Genomic DNA, 19,931 nt, shown 5'->3' with positions numbered 1-19,931 from the left:
TCTTCAGGTAGGTAATTAACGGACATAGAGCTGTGATTGTCTCAAGTCTTCATCGGTAGATAATATATGCCAATGGCGTCTGATGGTAGAATTTATGACATCGTTCATTTGAGTATTCTTAAATGAGAAAGTAAATCTACGCTCTGTATCTTGATTCTTGTTTTTCTTGGATCTTTTATACTGTATCAAATCATTTCTGTTCATTTCTTCGACTTTATTGAACGCTGTCTGAATGATATTGACAGGGTATCCGCAAGCCAACAAACGTTTTTTTTAGATCTTCTGCTTGCGCTAAATAAGAGACATGCTCACTATTTAGCCTTTTTAGACGCAAGAATTGACTAAAGGGAATAGCACGCTTGGTGTGTGCAGGGTGTGAACTCTTAAAATGAAGTAAACTGTTGCGGGCTATTTCTTTCCTATAGCCCTCTGTGTGCAGGCCTTGAGGTGTTTTAATGATCCTAATATCGAGGAAGTCCAAATGACTTTGACAGAAGACGGATGTAAACCGCATGTTCATTGTGTTAGTATTTAGATAGCTGACAAAACTATTAAAGTGGTCCTCAGATCCTTCCCAAAGGAGTAGCACGTCATCTATGTAACGCTTGTATCCTTTAATGTTACTGACATAGGTGTTGTTAGTTGAGAATATATAATTATGTTCAAATACTGCAAGAAAGATGTTCGCGAAGGTACAGGAGACCGATGTACCCATTGCAGTTCCTGTCCTTTGGCGGAACCACTGGTTCTCATACTGGAAGTAATTATTCTCTAGAATGATGGTTATTGCTTCAGATATGAAATTAATGAAAGTAGGAGATTTCCCTGCTTGTCTGAGGAAGAACCTGACAGCCTGCACACCCGCACCAATAGGGATGCGAGTGTACAGGCTCTCAACGTCTATACTAGTAAGATGGTAATGGTTAGTCCAGGTGACATTATGTAGATATTGAAGGACGTCGCCGGAATCTTTTAAGTATGAAGGAATGGAGGGTAGAAGGGGCCGTAATAGCCACTCTATATATTTTGACAGATATTCAGTCGCGGAGCCGATCCCCGCAACGATAGGTCGTCCGGGGGGATCGGTCTGCGACTTGTGGATCTTCGGCAAAATATACCATTTAGGTTTCTTAGGTGCGACGGGTATCAGCCGTTCTGCAGTAGAGTGATTTAAGACTCCCATTTCAACGGCTCGACGAAGAAAAGATCGAAGCGTATCCATGACCCCCCTTGTTGGATCTGATAACACTTTTTCATAAGTAGTGCGATCTGTCAGCTGTCGCTTGGCTTCTCCTTCGTATTGAGATGATGACCTTACGACTATCGAACCGCCCTTATCGGCTCTTGTTACTATTAAGTTTCTCTGTTGAGAGAGCCAGGTTAACATCTTCTGTTCTTCCTTAGTCAAATTTTTAAGTGGAGCTGGATAAATAAGGCATTTCAAATCCTGTGTAACAGATTGTGTAAATAGGTCTAGAGGTGATCCAGGAGGGACTGGAGGGTTAAAGGTAGATTGACGTCCGCTATTAAACCTAGAATAGCCGGGGGTTGGCACTGCCATGTCGATGTCTTCTGTCTGTGGATCTGCTAATTCGGCTAGCACTTTAATGTGTGATATTTCCTCGTCATTGAGGCCACTAGCAGGAATAAAACCTAATGGTCCTATTGTGCAGGGTCTTTCACCCTCTCTCACAGGGTCATCGATGTTTTGTTCCCTTTTTTGCTAAAGAATTTATGCAGTTGGATTTTACGGACACCCTTAAAAAGATCAATCTCGAATTGAGGCATGTCGAAGGATTCGTACACGCCAAAATTGAGACCTTTGGATAATAATGAGATACATTCGGTAGGTAGGTCTATGCCTGAAATATTTATTACATTTGTTGTTCCTGGTTCCAGGTCACTTTTCTTCCTGACCATGACCATTTTTTTCAAACACTATCTATTTATTATTTTGTCCACTTTTTGGGTCTAGCTACTTGCTGCTATTATGGTCTATACTTTTATTATAGTTAACACTATTTATGTATAGTTTCCATTAATAGCTCTATTCTCTATTATCTGGCAATGGAGCTTATTTCTTTCATTCTCGATTCACTTTCGCTTTTCCGGATCTTCCTTTTTGATCCACACGTTTACCCATAGTTTACATGTTTCTATGGTTACTCACGTTATCCACGGACTTCCATAAAAGGGCAACGCTATGACGTGAACGTTGAGGCCGGAAGAAGGACGTTCCTACGTCCGAAACAGCCGGCGTAGCCTCTGAGCGCCCCTTACCGTCTCAGTCTATGCCGTGGTGATCCCGGACCTTGGGCCTGCAGCTGTTTACCCACGGTGAGTGCACGCTACCTCTTTTTCATTGTATAATTTGATACTTTATCTAGTGTGTGCACCCCGCAGGTGCTGCTTTGTAACTTATCGGGTCCGGAGGCTGCCAGTGTACACAAGCGGTATCGTATATCTGCATGTTCAGCTGCACGGTGTGCTCTCTCCTCCTCCAGTGGTTTTAGATTTGTAAATTACTTCTATTAAAAAAATCTTAATCCTTCCAGTACTTATTAGCTGCTGAATACTACAGAGGAAATTCTTTTCTTTTTGGAATAGAGCTCACTGCTGACATCTCTGTCCATTTTAAGAATCCCCACAGCAAACCTATTCTGCTCTGGACAGTTCCTAAAATGGACAGAGATGTCAGCAGAGAGCACTGTACTCGTGATGTCAGCAGAGAGCTCTGTGTTCCAAAAAGAAAAGAATTTCCTCTGTAGTATTCAGCAGCTAATAAGTACTGGAAGGATTAAGATTTTTTTAATAGAAGTAATTTACAAATCTGTTTAACTTTCTGGCACCAGTTGATTTAAAAAAAAAAAAAAAATTAAAAAGTTTTTATTCCCTAGAATTTTTTCCCCCATGGTATTTACTAGAGATGAGCGAACTTACAGTAAATTCGTTTTGTCACGAACTTCTCGGCTCGGCAGTTGATGACTTTTCCTGCATAAATTAGTTCAGCTTTCAGGTGCTCCCGTGGGCTGGAAAAGGTGGATACAGTCCTAGAAGACCTAAGACTGTCATCCCGGACTTTTTCAGGCAACCAGAGCCCTTGGAAAGCTGAACTAATTTACGCAGACAAAAGTAATCAACAGCCGAGCTGCGAGAAGAGTGTATTGGTTTATGTCTTAGTGTTTTCCCAACAGTGGCCCTACTACTATTGCAAACCCGACACGTGCGCCAGAATTGAAAAAATCTGACTGACTCTCCATTTTAGTAAAATAAAAAAAAGGGGCGTGGTCACCGAAAGGGGGCGTGTTCCCGACTTTCACAAAAACCCAACATATTTACTAAGGTTTCCACAGAAAATGTGCTGGATTTGAGCTGAGGAAAACCCGACAGATCATGTGTTAAAAAATAAAATAAAAATGTAGGGGAAACCTTAGTAAATACTAGAGATGAGCGAACTTACAGTAAATTTGATTCGTCACGAACTTCTCGGCTCGGCAGTTGATGACTTATCCTGCATAAATGAGTTCAGCTTTCAGGTGCTCCGGTGGGTAGGAGACTCTTTCCTAGGACTGTATCCACCTTTTCCAGCCCACCGGAGCACCTGAACGCTGAACTAATTTATGCAGGATAAGTCAAACTGCCGAGCCGAGAAGTTCGTGACGAATCGAATTTACTGTAAGTTCGCTCAACTCTAGTCGGGGTCATCGCATAAACGGCTATCCGGCAGCGCAGACTGCTTCAGCTGCCACCGGATAGCCGTTTAAGGTGCCCCGTGTGCTCCAGTGACGATCACTTACCTGTCCTCTGGGCTCCGGCGCGTCCTCTTCGGGATCCCCTGCATCGCCAGCGCTCTCCATCGTCGTCATCGCGTTGCCGCGCACACCGTCCCGTCACCCAATAGGAGCGGCGTGCGTGGCGACGGAGAGCGACATACCCGGGCAGCAGAGACGTTCCAGAGCGTCTGGGACACCCCGGGGATGCGACAACAGCGATAGAGGGCGACATCCAGGGCAGCGGTGGGGACAGGTGAGTACAACTTCCTATACTTTACATTGCACGGATCCCTCAACAAACGATGGTCCATTTGGAGCGGATTACCATCATATGTTGGGGGACCACTGTATAATGATACGTCTACAGTCACCATATTATCCTCGGTAGTTGGATATTGTACAGAACAATAATACAGTCAGTGTATATATAATCCATCAGGTGTGGTAGGTGTTGTACTGTCTGTCCAGCCGGACATTCATCAATGTATATATACCAAAACTAATAATAAGGCTGAGATTACACATATACAGTGCTCCCTCAAGTTACAATATTAATCGGTTCCAGGACGACCATTGTATGTTGAGACCAGAACTCTATGGAAAACTGGTAATTGGTTCTGAAGCCCCAAAATGTCATCCAAAAATAGGAAAAAGTGAGAATTAAAGAAAAATAAGTAGATAACTAATATAGATAAAGCAAATCCTTACATATAAAAGTAAGAAAGATCTGCTGGGAGCTGTAATCACTGTCTATGTCAGTGTTTCCCAAGCAGGGAGCCTCCAGCTGTTGCAAAACTACAACCAGGCATGCTGGGAGTTGTAGTTTTGCAACAGCTGGGGGCACCCTGCTTGGGAAACACCGGTCTATGTAGAGGACAGGAGCTTCTTCAGGGTCTTGTACAGTACACACAATGTCCTTAAAAAGTAACATGGAGCCGCCCTCACCTGGTGTCCAAAAGGAACAGCTAACCCTGGTACAGGTAAAGTGTACAGAACATGTAATACCTCCCTGTACTGTAGGGGGCGCTACCAGACACCAGTCAGTGCATACACTTCAGTAATACAGGTAAAGAGTAGTACAGAACATGTAATACCTCCCTGTACTGTAGGGGGCGCTACCAGACACCAGTCAGTGCATACACTTCAGTAATACAGGTAAAGAGTACAGAACATGTAATACCTCCCTGTACTGTAGGGGGCGCTACCAGACACCAGTCAGCACATATACTTCAGTAATACAGGTAAAGAGTACAGAACATGTAATACCTCCCTGTACTGTAGGGGGCGCTACCAGACACCAGTCAGTGCATACACTTCAGTAATACAGGTAAAGTGTACAGAACATGTAATACCTCCCTATACTGTAGGGGGCACTACCAGACACCAGTCAGTGCATACACTTCAGTAATACAGGTAAAGAGTACAGAACATGTAATACCTTCCTGTACTGTAGGGGGCGCTACCAGACACCAGTCAGTGCATACACTTCAGTAATACAGGTAAAGTGTACAGAACATGTAATACCTCCCTGTACTGTAGGGGGCGCTACCAGACACCAGTCAGTGTATACACTTCAGTAATACAGGTAAAGTGTACAGAACATGTAATACCTCCCTATACTGTAGGGGGCACTACCAGACACCAGTCAGTGCATACACTTCAGTAATACAGGTAAAGAGTACAGAACATGTAATACCTTCCTGTACTGTAGGGGGCGCTACCAGACACCAGTCAGTGCATACACTTCAGTAATACAGGTAAAGAGTACAGAACATGTAATACCTTCCTGTACTGTAGGGGGCGCTACCAGACACCAGTCAGTGCATACACTTCAGTAATACAGGTAAAGTGTACAGAACATGTAATACCTCCCTGTACTGTAGGGGGCGCTACCAGACACCAGTCAGTGTATACACTTCAGTAATACAGGTAAAGAGTACAGAATATGTAATACCTCCCTGTACTGTAGGGGGCGCTATCAGACACCAGTCAGTGCATACACTTCAGGAATACAGGTGTTTTACCAGTGAATCCCCATTCTGATTGGTCGGTTCTTCCGGCCATTGACACGTTTCACAGATCTGGACTGTCTGTACATTGTATGTGTTTCAATTTACAATGGTCCAGAAAAGACCATTGTATGTTGAAACGGTTATATGTTGAGGGATCACTGTATTTTCTAAAAATACCACCCAAAATGAAGACCAAAATAATACGTGTGAACCCAGCCTAAGGCTAAGTTTCCACTTGTTTTTTTATGGCAATTTTTGGTAATCTGCCTCTGCAGTTTTTGAGCCAAAGCCAGAAGTGTATTCAAAAGGAATAGGACATATAAAGGAAGGACTTACACTTCTCCTCCCTTATGGATCCACTTCTGACTTTGGCTCAAAAATTGCAGTGGCAGAAATCCAAAAACTGACAGAAAAAAAAACAAGTGGAATCCTAGCCTCAGTGACATTTTCTTGTGGATTTGCACATAGAAATCTGCAGACGATTACAGAACAACACAGGGTGATGACAGATATTCTCCACATGCTGCAGACTTTCCGACTTTCCTGTTCTGGAAAAAAAATTAGTTTTGTTGTGTATTTTCCCCATTGACTACAATGTGAGGCAGGAGGAGAATATTTGCTGCAGAAATTATCTACAGAAAATCTAATGTGAACTATAAACTTAAAGGGGTTCTCCACCATTAGGTGACTTTAGTACCTCCCTGCCAGACAGTAATGGAAATGTTTAGGAAGGATCTGTGCTTGTCTTGGGGCTAAATGGCTATGTTGTGAGTCCTCCATACCACTGCTGATTTCTTTTTGTGAAATGTTGAAGTTCCCTCCCTCTAACTACAAGGATCCCTTGTTTGTAAGTGTGAGGTTACTTTTCTCCCTCCCACACATCAGCTACCCCACCCATTGAAGAAAACCTGGGACAATTCCCTGCAGCCCTGTGGAGAATGATCTCCCTCCAACCCAGCGGTCACCCATTGAAGCACAGACAAGCTCCCTTTAAACACACTGAGTAGTGATGTAATGTCTCAGGCTGCACTGCATCCTGGGAAAACACTCCTTTTGTATGCTGTTAAAAATGAACATTGGGACAAAGATCACATAATTTGCAAGACCAGCCATCAAACACAGGGACAGACACTATATTATGAAATACACTGACTTATCACACACTGGCCAACCAGCTCCCGGACCACATATTTACCTCATCCGTGCAGTTTTTGGGTTTAGGTAGACGTTTTCCTTCTTCCAAAATCCGGATGAGACGAGTCACTGTCATCTGGCCCTGAGTCTGTCCAATCATTTGGAGAAACTTCTATTTAGGACAAAAATGAAAATGAAGACAATCCTGTAAGTAATGGCAGTGATGGATTATACATGCGGTGATCCCAGCTCGTACTGATGATCTGCACCTCTGTGGTATGAAGGGATTTCATTTTTATTTATTTTTTGATACTTTCTTTCACACAAACTTTAAAGGGGTATTCCAGGCAAAAACTTTTTTTTATATATCAACTGGCTCCGGAAAGTTAAACAGATTTGTAAATGACTTCTATTTAAAAAAATCTTAATCCTTCCAATAGTTATTAGCTTCTGAAGTTGAGTTTTTTTTTTTTTTTTCTGTCTAACTGCTTTCTGATGACTCACGTCCCGGGAGCTGTCCAGCTCCTATGGGGATATTTTCCCATCATGCACAGCTCCCGGGACGTGACATCATCATTGAGCAGTTAGACAGAAAACTTCAGAAGCTAATAACTATTGGAAGGATTAAGATTTTTTAATAGAAGTAATTTACAAATCTGTTTAACTTTCTGGAGCCAGTTGATATATAAAAAAAAGTTTTTGCCTGGAATACCCCTTTAAAGTGCTAAAGAGAGAAGTGAGTGAGTTCCCGGATTACTATGCCTTGTCATATGATCGTAGACTCCGGTTGGCTTTGGGCAGCACTGCTGATTTATAGGATCTTTCATACATCGCTTACTCTTGTCTGGATCCAGTATCACAGTTTTGGATACGGATAGTCACGCCATATGTTAGCATCACGTGTGGGCACAATGACTTGGTGTATTTTATAGTGCTAATAAAAATAAAATTGTTCCTCCTTAAAGGGGTACTCCGACTCTAGACATCTTATCCCCTATGCAAAGGATAGGAGATAAAATGTCTGATCGTGGGGGTCCTACCACTGTGGACCCCACGTGATCTCTCCTGCAGCACCCCATTCACTAGCTGCACAGAGCGAAGAACGCTCCATGGCTGATGACGGGCCGTGACTTCATGATACTCCGGCCCCTGCATCGCCCGTCAGCCACGGAGCGGCTGGTGTACGGGAGGGAGGCTCCAAAGGATAGCGGATAAGATGTCTAGGGTAGAGTACCCCTTTAAGGATGCAGGGAGTAAAATGTACACCCGCTCACGCTGTTTGAAGTGCGCTTAGAAGCTGACAGCGCTTCATACCTGGTGGATGTCGGCTGCTATTTACAAGTGAACTATTAAAATATAACGTTAAATAAACGGCATGGTTAATGGCATAAACGTAAAAAAATACCAAAGTCCAGAATTGCATATTTTTGGCCACTTGATATAACAAAAAAAAAAAAAAAAAAAAAAAAAAAAGCAATTTAAAAGTTCCATCCCAACAAAAATGGTACAGATAAAAACTACAGATCACAGCACAAAAAAATAAGCCCTAATGCAACCCTATATACAGGACAATGTTAAGCTTACTTCATTTTTAAAAGTAGTAAAATGAAAACCAAACCTATATAAATTGGCTATCGTTGTAATTATATGGACCTACAGAATAAAGATAAGGCCCCTTTCACATTGTTGTTGTGACCCGGCAGGCAGCAGACGTCAGAAAAGGAGAATAGCGGGAGAAAAATTAGTGCTTGCGACGTCTTTTTCTCCCGCTACAAAAACAACGGCGCCCGACGAACCCCATTATCGTCAATAGGACCCTCTGGACCCGTTGTGCCCTGTCCCGATAATGGATTTTAATGGCAAAAAAGGAAATTTTTATGCTTACCGTAAAATCTCTTTCTCGGAGGATCCATTGGGAGGGACACAGAGACCGTGGGTAAAAGCTGCTGACACTAGGCAACAAAAAGAAAGTCGGCCCCTCCTGGCAGGATATATACTCGCCTACAGGCTCTGAGCTATCAGTTTAGTCCCAAAGCAGGAGAGGACCGACAGGGAAGGAAAAAAACAGCAACTGACTGAGGAAAGCACAGACAAAAAAATAACCGAACCAACCCTCGGACAGGTAACCGAACCAACCCACGGACAGGTAACCGAACCAACCCTCGGACAGGTAACCGAACCAACCCTCGGACAGGTAACCGAACCAACCCTCGGACAGGTAACCGAACCAACCCTCGGACAGGTAACCGAACCAACCCACGGACAGATAACCGAACCAACCCTCGGACAGGTAACCGAACCAACCCACGGACAGGTAACCGAACCAACCCACGGACAGGTAACCGAACCAACCCTCGGACAGGTAACCGAACCAACCCACGGACAGGTAACCGAACCAACCCTCGGACAGGTAACCGAACCAACCCTCGGACAGGTAACCGAACCAACCCTCGGACAGGTAACCGAACCAACCCTCGGACAGGTAACCGAACCAACCCTCGGACAGGTAACCGAACCAACCCTCGGACAGGTAACCGAACCAACCCACGGACAGATAACCGAACCAACCCTCGGACAGGTAACCGAACCAACCCACGGACAGGTAACCGAACCAACCCACGGACAGGTAACCGAACCAACCCTCGGACAGGTAACCGAACCAACCCACGGACAGGTAACCGAACCAACCCTCGGACAGGTAACCGAACCAACCCTCGGACAGGTAACCGAACCAACCCTCGGACAGGTAACCGAACCAACCCACGGACAGGTAACCGAACCAACCCACGGACAGGTAACCGAACCAACCCACGGACAGGTAACCGAACCAACCCTCGGACAGGTAACCGAACCAACCCTCGGACAGGTAACCGAACCAACCCTCGGACAGGTAACCGAACCAACCCACGGACAGGTAACCGAACCAACCCTCGGACAGGTAACCGAACCAACCCTCGGACAGGTAACCGAACCAACCCTCGGACAGGTAACCGAACCAACCCTCGGACAGGTAACCGAACCAACCCTCGGACAGGTAACCGAACCAACCCTCGGACAGGTAACCGAACCAACCCTCGGACAGGTAACCGAACCAACCCTCGGACAGGTAACCGAACCAACCCTCGGACAGGTAACCGAACCAACCCTCGGACAGGTAACCGAACCAACCCTCGGACAGGTAACCGAACCAACCCTCGGACAGGTAACCGAACCAACCCTCGGACAGGTAACCGAACCAAGGACAGAACAAATGGGTGGGTGCTGTGTCCCCCAATGGATCCTCCGAGAAAGACATTTTACAGTAAACATAAAAATCTACTTTTCTTAGTCAGCTTCATTGGGGGACACAGAGAATGTGGGACATAAAAAAAAGCAGTCCCCGGGGTGGGAGAGAACCAAAGCAACTCAGCTGGAAGGCTGGGCCACAGCCGCCTGCAACACCTTGCGACCCAAACCAGCATCAGCGGATCTGGTAACATTTTGTAAAAGTGTTCAAGGACGACCAAACCTGTGTCTGCCTCCTAAGGATAAGTTAAAACTGATAGCCCAGAGCCTGTAGGGGGATATATCCTGCCAGGAGGAGACGACTTTCTTTTTGTTGCCTAGTGTCAGCCTCCTAGTGTCAGCAGCATACACCCACAGTCTCTGTGTCCCCAATGGAGCCGAACGAGAAAAAAGTCTTATGGCTGTTTACAGACGGGGCACAACGCAGGCACCCCGTGTGACAGTAGCCTAACGTCATTTTTACAGAAAAGTTCACTGCGAACAAATGAAACACCCGAAAAGTTACAAGATGGCAGATTTTCTTTCAATTCCTCGCACACAATTATTTTTTTCTGTTTTACCATAGATTTGGTGGTAATGGAGAGGTCATTACAAATGACATTTGGTGGCGCATAAAATAAACCTCATATGGGTCTGTAGGCAGTGGTGTAACGGGGATCCCCAAATTTATTGTTACCCCACTGTCTGTAGGTAGAAAATGTAAAGCTATGAAAATTACGGCTATTAGAAGGCGAGGAGGAAAAAACTAAAGCGCAAAAATAAAAACATTCCTGCGTCTCTACTGCGGTGGAAAACAAATATTTTCAGATCAACTGGTACCAGAAAGTTATACAGATTTGTAAATGACTTCTATTTAAAAATTTGAATCCTTCCAGTACGTATCAGCTGCTGTATGCTCCACAGGAAGTTGTGTACTTTTTTCTGGTCTGACCACAGTGCTCTCTGCTGCCACCTCTGTCCGTGTCAGGAACTGTCCAGAGCAGGAGAGGTTTTCTATGGGGATTTGCTCCTGCTCTGGACAGTTCCTGACACGGACAGAGGTGTCAGCAGAGAGCACTGTGGTCAGAATGGAAAGAACTACACAACTTCCTCTAGAGCATACAGCAGCTGATAAGTGTTGGAAGGGTTAAGATAATTGATAGAAGTAATTTATAAATCTGTAGAACTTTCTGTCATCAGTTGATTTGGTGGTCGGATTTAGCGCCGAGGGTTTGTACTGTACCCGTAAAATCTTTACAACTGCGAGTTAATAAACTAGTAAGCACCAAATAAAAAAAAGGATATGAAAAAGGGGGGAATAAAAGTAATTACCGTCATTGGGCTATCCTCAGAATTGCAGTAGGTCAGTATTTCATACAGCGTGACACCAAATGACCAGACATCAGAGGCGATGTAGAACTTACATTGCAGCAGACATTCGGGGGCGTACCTGGAACGTAAAGAGTCTCCGTGAAAATCGATACAAAGAAGTGCAGGCGTCTACTGGCACCGCCAGGATCGCTCTTATGTAGTGATAGTAAATGATGAGGGTTTATGTTTGTTTGCACCCCCCAAATGACTGACTTAAAGGGGAACTCTGTTACCTAATTATTTTCCCCCTATCTACAAGACAGGGTCTAAGTGTCTGATTGTGGAGGGTCTGGCCGCTGGGACCCCCTGAGATCTCCTGCCCATTGCCCCAGATTTCCTCATGCACGGAGCATTGTATCTCCAGCTCTCCCATAGAGATGCATGGAGGGGGCGCGCTGACCACCGCTCAGTGAATAAGGAAAGCTGAGGCACCTGGAAGGAGATAGGGGAGAAGTAGTTAAAGGAAAACAGTCAGCCAGTTCACCCGCACTAAACCCAATACACGGGGCTATAGTGCGGGTAAACAGGAGTCCAACAAGGGGTCACTTACTTAAAGGGGTTCTCCGGTGGAAAACTTTTTTTTTTTTAAATCAACTGGTGCCAGAAAGTTAAACAGATTTGTAAATTACTTCTATTACAAAATCTTAATCCTTCCAGTACTTATTAGCTGCTGAATACTACAGAGGAAATTATTTTCTTTTTGGAACACAGAGCTCTCTGCTGACATCATGAGCACAGTGCTCTCTGCTGACATCTCTGTCTATTTTAGGAACTGTCCAGAGCAGCATATGTTTGCTATGGGGATTTACTCCTACTCTGCACAGTTCTTAAAATGGACAGAGATGTCAACAGAGAGCACTGTGGTCATGATGCCAGCAGAGAGCTCTGTGTTCCAAAAAGAAAAGAATGTCCTCTGTTGTATTCAGCAGCTAATAAGTACTGGAAGGATTAAGATTTTTTAATAGAAGTAACTTACAAATCTGTTTAACTTTCTGGCACCAGTTGATAAAAAAAAAAAAGTTTTCCACCGGAGTACCCCTTTAAGTACCGGAATTCCCCTTTAACAATCTGACCTGCAATGTACAGAAATCCTGCACTGTTGTGTGTGGCCTGTCTTTCTGATCCCTACCACCCATACATGTACTCGCTCAGCTCAGTATGTATGTCTATGTTCTCAATGGTGAGAGCAGGCACTGTCAGACTTCTGTGGAGGGGGCTTATCTCCCCAAGAACAAAACTATTGGGCAGAATAAATCCTACACGAGAGAGATTCAGGAGGCCACAATACACATTAGATCAGTATTTTGCAACTAGGTTGCCTCCAGCCAGGCCCGGACTGGCCTACCGGGATACCGGGATCTATCCCGCTGGGCCTGGGGCCGGATCAACGTAGGGGCTCCAGGCCCCTACATGAAAATAGGACCATGGGACCAAGGATGAGGAGGGGGGGTGTATAATTATGATTGATGGGGGGAGGCTGGGGGATTAGGACCAAGGATGAGAAGGGGGGGGGGGGTGTATATTTATGATTGATGGGGGGGGGGGGGGGGGGGTTGTGGGGTTAGGACCAAGGATGAGGAGGGGGGGGGGGGGGGGTGTATATTTATGATTGATGGGGGGGGGGTTGTGGGGTTAGGACCAAGGATGAGGAGGGGGGGGGGGTGTATATTTATGATTGATGGGGGGGGGGTTGTGGGGTTAGGACCAAGGATGAGGAGGGGGGGGTGTATAATTATGATTGATGGGGGGAGGCTGGGGGATTAGGACCAAGGATGAGAAGGGGGGGGGGGTGTATATTTATGATTGATGGGGGGGGGGATATGAGGGGTTAGGACCAAGGATGAGGAGGGGGGGGGTGTATATTTATGATTGATGGGGGGGGTTGTGGGGTTAGGACCAAGGATGAGGAGGGGGGGTGTATAATTATGATTGATGGGGGGGAGGCTGGGGGATTAGGACCAAGGATGAGAAGGGGGGGGGTGTATATTTATGATTGATGGGGGGGGGGTTGTGGGGTTAGGACCAAGGATGAGGAGGGGGGGGGTGTATAATTATGATTGATGGGGGGAGGCTGGGGAGTTAGGACCAAGGATGAGAAGGGGGGGGGGGGGGGTGTATATTTATGATTGATGGGGGGGAGGCTGGGGGGTTAGGACCAAGGATGAGGGGGGTGGGTATATATTTTTTCACAACTTTTTGTGAAGCTCCGCTCCCCGGCCATCTGCCCGCATCTACCTCCCACTGGCTAGCTGGTAGAACTACAACTCCTAGCATGCCCTCACTGTAAGAGCATGCTGGGAGTTTAGTCTTCCAACAGCTAGCTGGCAGGTGGGAGATGCGGGCGGGGGGGGGGGGGGGGGGATGTTTTTCTACTTGAGGATTGGGGGGGGGGGCTGTCCTCAGTGTACAGAGCCCCACTTGTCCTTAGTGTACAAAACCCCCGCTTGTCCTCAGTGTACAGAGCCCCGCTTGTCCTCAGTGTACAGAGCCCCGCTTGTCCTCAGTGTACAGAGCCCCGCTTGTCCTCGGTGTACAGAGCCCCGCTTGTCCTCAGTGTACAGAGCCCCGCTTGTCCTCAGTGTACAGAGCCCCGCTTGTCCTCAGTGTACAGAGCCCCGCTTGTCCTCAGTGTACAGAGCCCCGCTTGTCCTCAGTGTACAGAGCCCCGCTTGTCCTCAGTGTACAGAGCCCCGCTTGTCCTCAGTGTACAGAGCCCCGCTTGTCCTCAGTGACTGCACCTAATGTGGGGAACTATACTGCACCTAATGTGGGGAACTATACTGCACCTAATGTGGGGAACTATACTGCACCTAATGTGGGGAACTGTACTGCACCTAATGTGGGGAACTGTACTGCACCTAATGTGGGGGAACTATACTGCACCTAATGTGGGGGAACTATACTGCACCTAATGTGGGGGGAACTGTACTGCACCTAATGTGGGGGAACTATACTGCACCTAATGTGGGGGAACTATACTGCACCTAATGTGGGGGGAACTATACTGCACCTAATGTGGGGGGAACTATACTGCACCTAATGTGGGGGGACTATACTGCACCTAATGTGGGGGGAACTATACTGCACCTAATGTGGGGGGAACTATACTGCACCTAATGTGGGGGGACTATACTGCACCTAATGTGGGGGGAACTATACTGCACCTAATGTGGGGGGAACTATACTGCACCTAATGTGGGGGGAACTATACTGCACCTAATGTGGGGGGAACTATACTGCACCTAATGTGGGGGGAACTATACTGCACCTAATGTGGGGGGAACTATACTGCACCTAATGTGGGGGGAACTATACTGCACCTAATGTGGGGGGACTATACTGCACCTAATGTGGGGGAACTATACTGCACCTAATGTGGGGGGACTATACTGCACCTAATGTGGGGGGACTATACTGCACCTAATGTGGGGGAACTATACTGCACCTAATGTGGGGGAACTATACTGCACCTAATGTGGGGGAACTATACTGCACCTAATGTGGGGGAACTATACTGCACCTAATGTGGGGGAACTATACTGCACCTAATGTGGGGGGACTATACTGCACCTAATGTGGGGGGAACTATACTGCACCTAATGTGGGGGGAACTATACTGCACCTAATGTGGGGGAACTATACTGCCAACCTAATGTGGGGGGAACTATACTGCCAATCTAATGTGGGGGAACTATACTGCACCTAATGTGGGGGGAACTATACTGCACCTAATGTGGGGGAACTATACTGCACCTAATGTGGGGGAACTATACTGCACCTAATGTGGGGGAACTATACTGTACCTAATGTGGGGGAACTATACTGCACCTAATGTGGGGGAACTATACTGCACCTAATGTGGGGGAACTATACTGCACCTAATGTGGGGGGACTATACTGCACCTAATGTGGGGGGAACTATACTGCACCTAATGTGGGGGGAACTATACTGCACCTAATGCGGGGGGAACTATACTGCACCTAATGCGGGGGGAACTATACTGCCAATCTAATGTGGGGGGAACTATACTGCACCTAATGTGGGGGGAACTATACTGCACCTAATGTGGGGGGAACTATACTGCACCTAATGTGGGGGGAACTATACTGCACCTAATGTGGGAGGGAACTATACTGCACCTAATGTGGGGGGGAACTATACTGCACCTAATGTGGGGGGGGGGACTATACTGCACCTAATGTGGGGGGAACTATACTGCACCTAATGTGGGGGGGGAACTATACTGCACCTAATGTGGGGGAAACTAATATGGTTTAAAATGCATGATTTTACCTTTTATGAACAAGAAAATGACGACGTGCTTGTATAATGACGCAACACTATGGGGCTGGTATGTCATTTTGCAACAGCTGGAGGCAACCTAGTTGCGAAACACTCCATCAAACAGTCAACCAGTCATTGCTGGGTTAGGCCGACCCATTTCTAATGTGTATTATAACAATAGTCAGTAATAATCACCAGAACACCGGACTGTCCAGGTTGTCCTTCACCGTGTAATACTCCTTGTCGGTTTCGATCGCTTTGGTTAAGCCGAAATCTCCGATCTTTACTCTGTGCTCGTTTTCCACCAGGACGTTTCTTGCGGCCAAATCCCGATGGACGTACTGACGGGAGCCTAGGTAAGCCATGCCCTGCACAGAAACAATAGCGCTAGATTAGAATCTTTTACGGTGGGAAATTTCTTTGTTACAGACGCCAAACATCTACCAAACCAGCCATGAAAGATTTAAAAAGTCTATCTCAGTGTTTCCCAACCAGGGTGCCTCCAGCTGTTGCAAAACTACAACTCCCAGCATGCCATTAAAGAAGGACTTTCTCTGTGTGCAGGGTGGTACGTACCAAGTTGGATTTTTTTACACTTGGAATATTATTCTGTCTTCTTATAGACTCTAGGTCTACAAACTGCGGAGCTCCAGCTGGTGCAAAACTACAACTCCCAGCATGCCCAGACAGCCAAAGGCCAGTGTTTTCCAACAAGTAGGCCTCCAGCTGTTGCAAAACTACAACTCCCAGCATGCCCGGAATCCCATAGAGCAGTGTTTCCCCAACCAGGGTGACTCCAGCTGTTGCAAAACTACAACTCCCAGCATGCCCGGACAGCCTTTGGCTGTCCGAGCATGCTGAAAGTTGTAGTTTTGCAAGAGCTGGAGGCACCCTGGTTGGGGAACACTTTTCTATCAGCCCAGTCCGGATGCTTCAATTTTCGGTGAGCAAAACAGTTTGGATTCCAGATACATTTTACCTGTGTTCTAAATTGAGAGAAGGATTGTCCAAACTGGGTGCAACTGTAACAAACCATCAGCTGTCAAAAGTATTAGGTCTAGGCACATGGGAAAAGGGGATGGGGAATTATCAAGGCTGGTTTGCCAGTTTTCTGCCATACAAAAAAAAATAGCAAAAATTTGTGCAAGCCCAGTATCTGCACCAAAATTTGTGTTTTGCAGAAAATCTTCTCCAGAAGTGCCGCAGAAGTCTACAATAGAAGACTACTACTATATCAGAAGTCTATTACAGACTATGCAATTTTCTGCTATTCCGGGCTGATCGGGTCTCTGGTGACCGAAGAAAGGTGGCAGTAAAGTGATATTTACTGCTGCCCTTCTAGTGGTTGCAAAACTGCAACTCCCAGCATGCCCAGACAGCCAAAGGCTGTCTGGGCATGCTGGGAGTTGTAGTTTTGCAACATCTGGAGGGTCACAGTTTGGAGACCACTATTACAGTGGTGCCCAAAAGTTAGCCCCTCAAATGTTGCCAAACTACAACTCACAGCATGCCAAGACTGCCCAGGCATGCTGGGAGTTGTAGTTCTGTAACATCTGTCACTTCAGATTTTGCAATTTTCATGAAAATTTTAAAAATTGCTGCTCTACTTTGAAGCCCTCTCATTTTTTCAATAAGCAAAAATATGTGTCCATTTATGATGCCAACATAAAGTAGACATAATGTATTTGTGAATCAATATAAAATTTATTTGGAATATCCATTTTCCTTACAAGCAGAGAGCTTCAAAGTTAGAAAAATGCAAAATTTGCAAAATTTTCATGACATTTTGGGATTTTTCACCAAGAAAGGATGCAAGTAACGACAAAAATTTACCATTAAAATAAAGTAGAATATGTCACGAAAAAACTTTCTCAGAATCAGAATAATCGGTAAAAGCATCCCAGAGTTATTAATGCTTAAAGTGACGGTGGTCAGAATTGCGAAAAAGGGCTCAGTCCTTAAGGGGTTAAATCAACTGCTTCCAGAAAGTTAAACAGATATGTAAATGATTTCTATTTAAAAATCTCAATCCTTCCAGTACTTATCAGCTGCTGTGTGCTCCACAGGAAGTTCTCTTCTTTTTGAATTTCTTTCCAGTCTGACCACAGTGCTCTCTGCTGACACCTCTGTCTATTTTAGGAACTGCCCAGAGCAGGAGCAAATCCCCATAGCAAACCTCTCCTGTTCTGGACAGTTCCTGACAAGGACAGAGGTGTCAGCAGAGAGCACTGTGGTCAGTCTGGAAAGAAATTCAAAAAGAAAAGAACTTCCTGTGGAGCACACAGCAGCTGATAAGTACTGGAAGGATTAAGATGTTATCAGTTGCTGTATGCTCCCACAGGATGATGTTCTTTTCTTTTTTGTATTTCTTTCCAGTCTGACCACAGTGCTCTCTGCTGACACATCTGTCCATGTCAGGAACTGTCCGGAACAGAAGCAAATCCCCTCAGCAAACCTCTCCTGTTCTGGACAGTTCCTGACATGGACAGAGGTGTCAGCAGAGAGCGCTGTGTTCAGTCACGAAAGAAATTCAAAAAGAAAAGAACTTCCTGTGGGAGCATACAGCAACTGATAAAATCTTAATCCTTCCAGTACTTATCAGCTGCTGTATGCTCCACAGGAAGTTCTTTTCTTTTTGAACTTCCTGTGGAGCACACAGCAGCTGATAAGTACTGGAAGGATTAAGATTTTTAAATAGAAGTAATTTACAAATCTGTTTACCTTTCTGTTTACATTTTTCCCCCCGGAGTACCCCTTCCCCCGTATCTACAATTGCACCTTTCTCGATATAGTCCAGGCACTAAGGGCTCGCCCCAAATCAATTTGGGGATAGGACACAGCAGACATGCTCAATCTCCATAGACACCAATGCAGTCTAGTGGAATTCCTCCTCAAGAAAGAACGTGTCCATTCTTTTGGCGGGTCCTGAATACTGAATTTCCGCTACAGAATTTTCCACCGCAGTGTGAACGGTGCAGCAGAATCCCATTGAAAACAATAGGACTCTGCTGCACGTGGAATTTTTTGGGGAAAATGTTGTGCAGTGTGAACGGGTCCCAACACTTTATTGTATTTTAATTTGCTGTCTAAGGGTGCTTTCACACTACGTTTTGTACTTACGGTTCGGAGGAGGGGGGGGCGGGGCTTAATCGCGGCGCCCGCACTCAGCCGTATTCGGGAACCGTATTTAATGCATGTCTATGAGCCGACCGGAGTGAACCGCAGCCTCCGGTCGGCTGCGTTTTCGGCCGTATGCGGTTTCCCGACCGCAGGCAAAAACGTGGTCAACCGCGTTTTTTACCCACCGTCGGGAAACCGCATACGGCCGAAAACGCAGCCGACCGGAGGCTGCGGTTCACTCCGCTTGGCTCATAGACATGCATTAAATACGGTTCCCGAATACGGCTGAGTGCGGGCACCGCGATTAAGCCCCGCCCCCCCCCCTCCTCCCAGCCGTATACGGGAACCGTAAGTACAAAACGTGGTGTGAAAGCGCCTTAAGATCTCTCCTTGTTGTCCAGTTATATCCGAACGCTGCAGAGCGATCAGTAAATTGTTTATGAGAATACGTGCAGAGACCTTGGCGATCTGGATGGCGTACTGCAGCAGCTGCTTCAGGTTTATCTTGTTGACATTCCTTGGCAAATACTCCTTCAGGCTTCCAGAAGGAAGATACTCCATGATTAACTTAATGCCGCTACCGCCTGCAAACACAAGAAACAGATATCAGGGACCAAGTTCACATCTGCAGCAGGGACTCCTCCGTCTAGGGCCTATTTCTTAGTATGAATGATTGCAGGGGGGAGAGAAATATATAAGTGCTAATAAAACATAGCTTTTAATATATCGTATAAAACACACTGATTAAACAAAGTGATGTATAGATAAGTGACAGGGCAAATTGTCAGCCCTGTGACTTAAAGATAGACACTAACAAGGCTGTTAAAATTGCATGTGAAGGGATTGCCCCACAGATGCAAAAGCCAAATTCAATTGTATGCTGATATTAGATAATTAGATAGAACTACTAGCTATGCCCAACGCGTTTCAGCACATTGTTACATGTGACCTCATCAGGGGCTAACTGGCATA

General features: G+C 45.8%; 1 protein-coding gene across 4 annotated transcripts in view; it reads right to left on the bottom strand.

Annotated features, from left to right (window-relative positions):
- JAK1 (Janus kinase 1) overlaps positions 1 to 19,931 on the bottom strand; it is a 188,713-nt gene that overhangs the window by 1,863 nt on the left and 166,919 nt on the right. For all 4 annotated transcript variants that reach the window (XM_056532842.1, XM_056532839.1, XM_056532838.1 and 1 more), the window contains 4 exons: positions 19,419 to 19,543; positions 16,035 to 16,207; positions 11,516 to 11,633; positions 6,981 to 7,091 (listed from right to left, as the gene is read on the bottom strand). In XM_056532842.1, coding sequence (XP_056388817.1) covers positions 6,981 to 7,091; positions 11,516 to 11,633; positions 16,035 to 16,207; positions 19,419 to 19,543 — 527 coding nt within the window. The remainder of the gene's footprint in view (positions 1 to 6,980; positions 7,092 to 11,515; positions 11,634 to 16,034; positions 16,208 to 19,418; positions 19,544 to 19,931) is intronic.

The sequence above is a fragment of the Hyla sarda genome, chromosome 7 (assembly GCF_029499605.1).
Source record: "Hyla sarda isolate aHylSar1 chromosome 7, aHylSar1.hap1, whole genome shotgun sequence".
NCBI classification, from domain to species: Eukaryota; Metazoa; Chordata; class Amphibia; order Anura; family Hylidae; genus Hyla; species Hyla sarda.
This window is presented reverse-complemented; position numbering and strand designations above follow the sequence as displayed.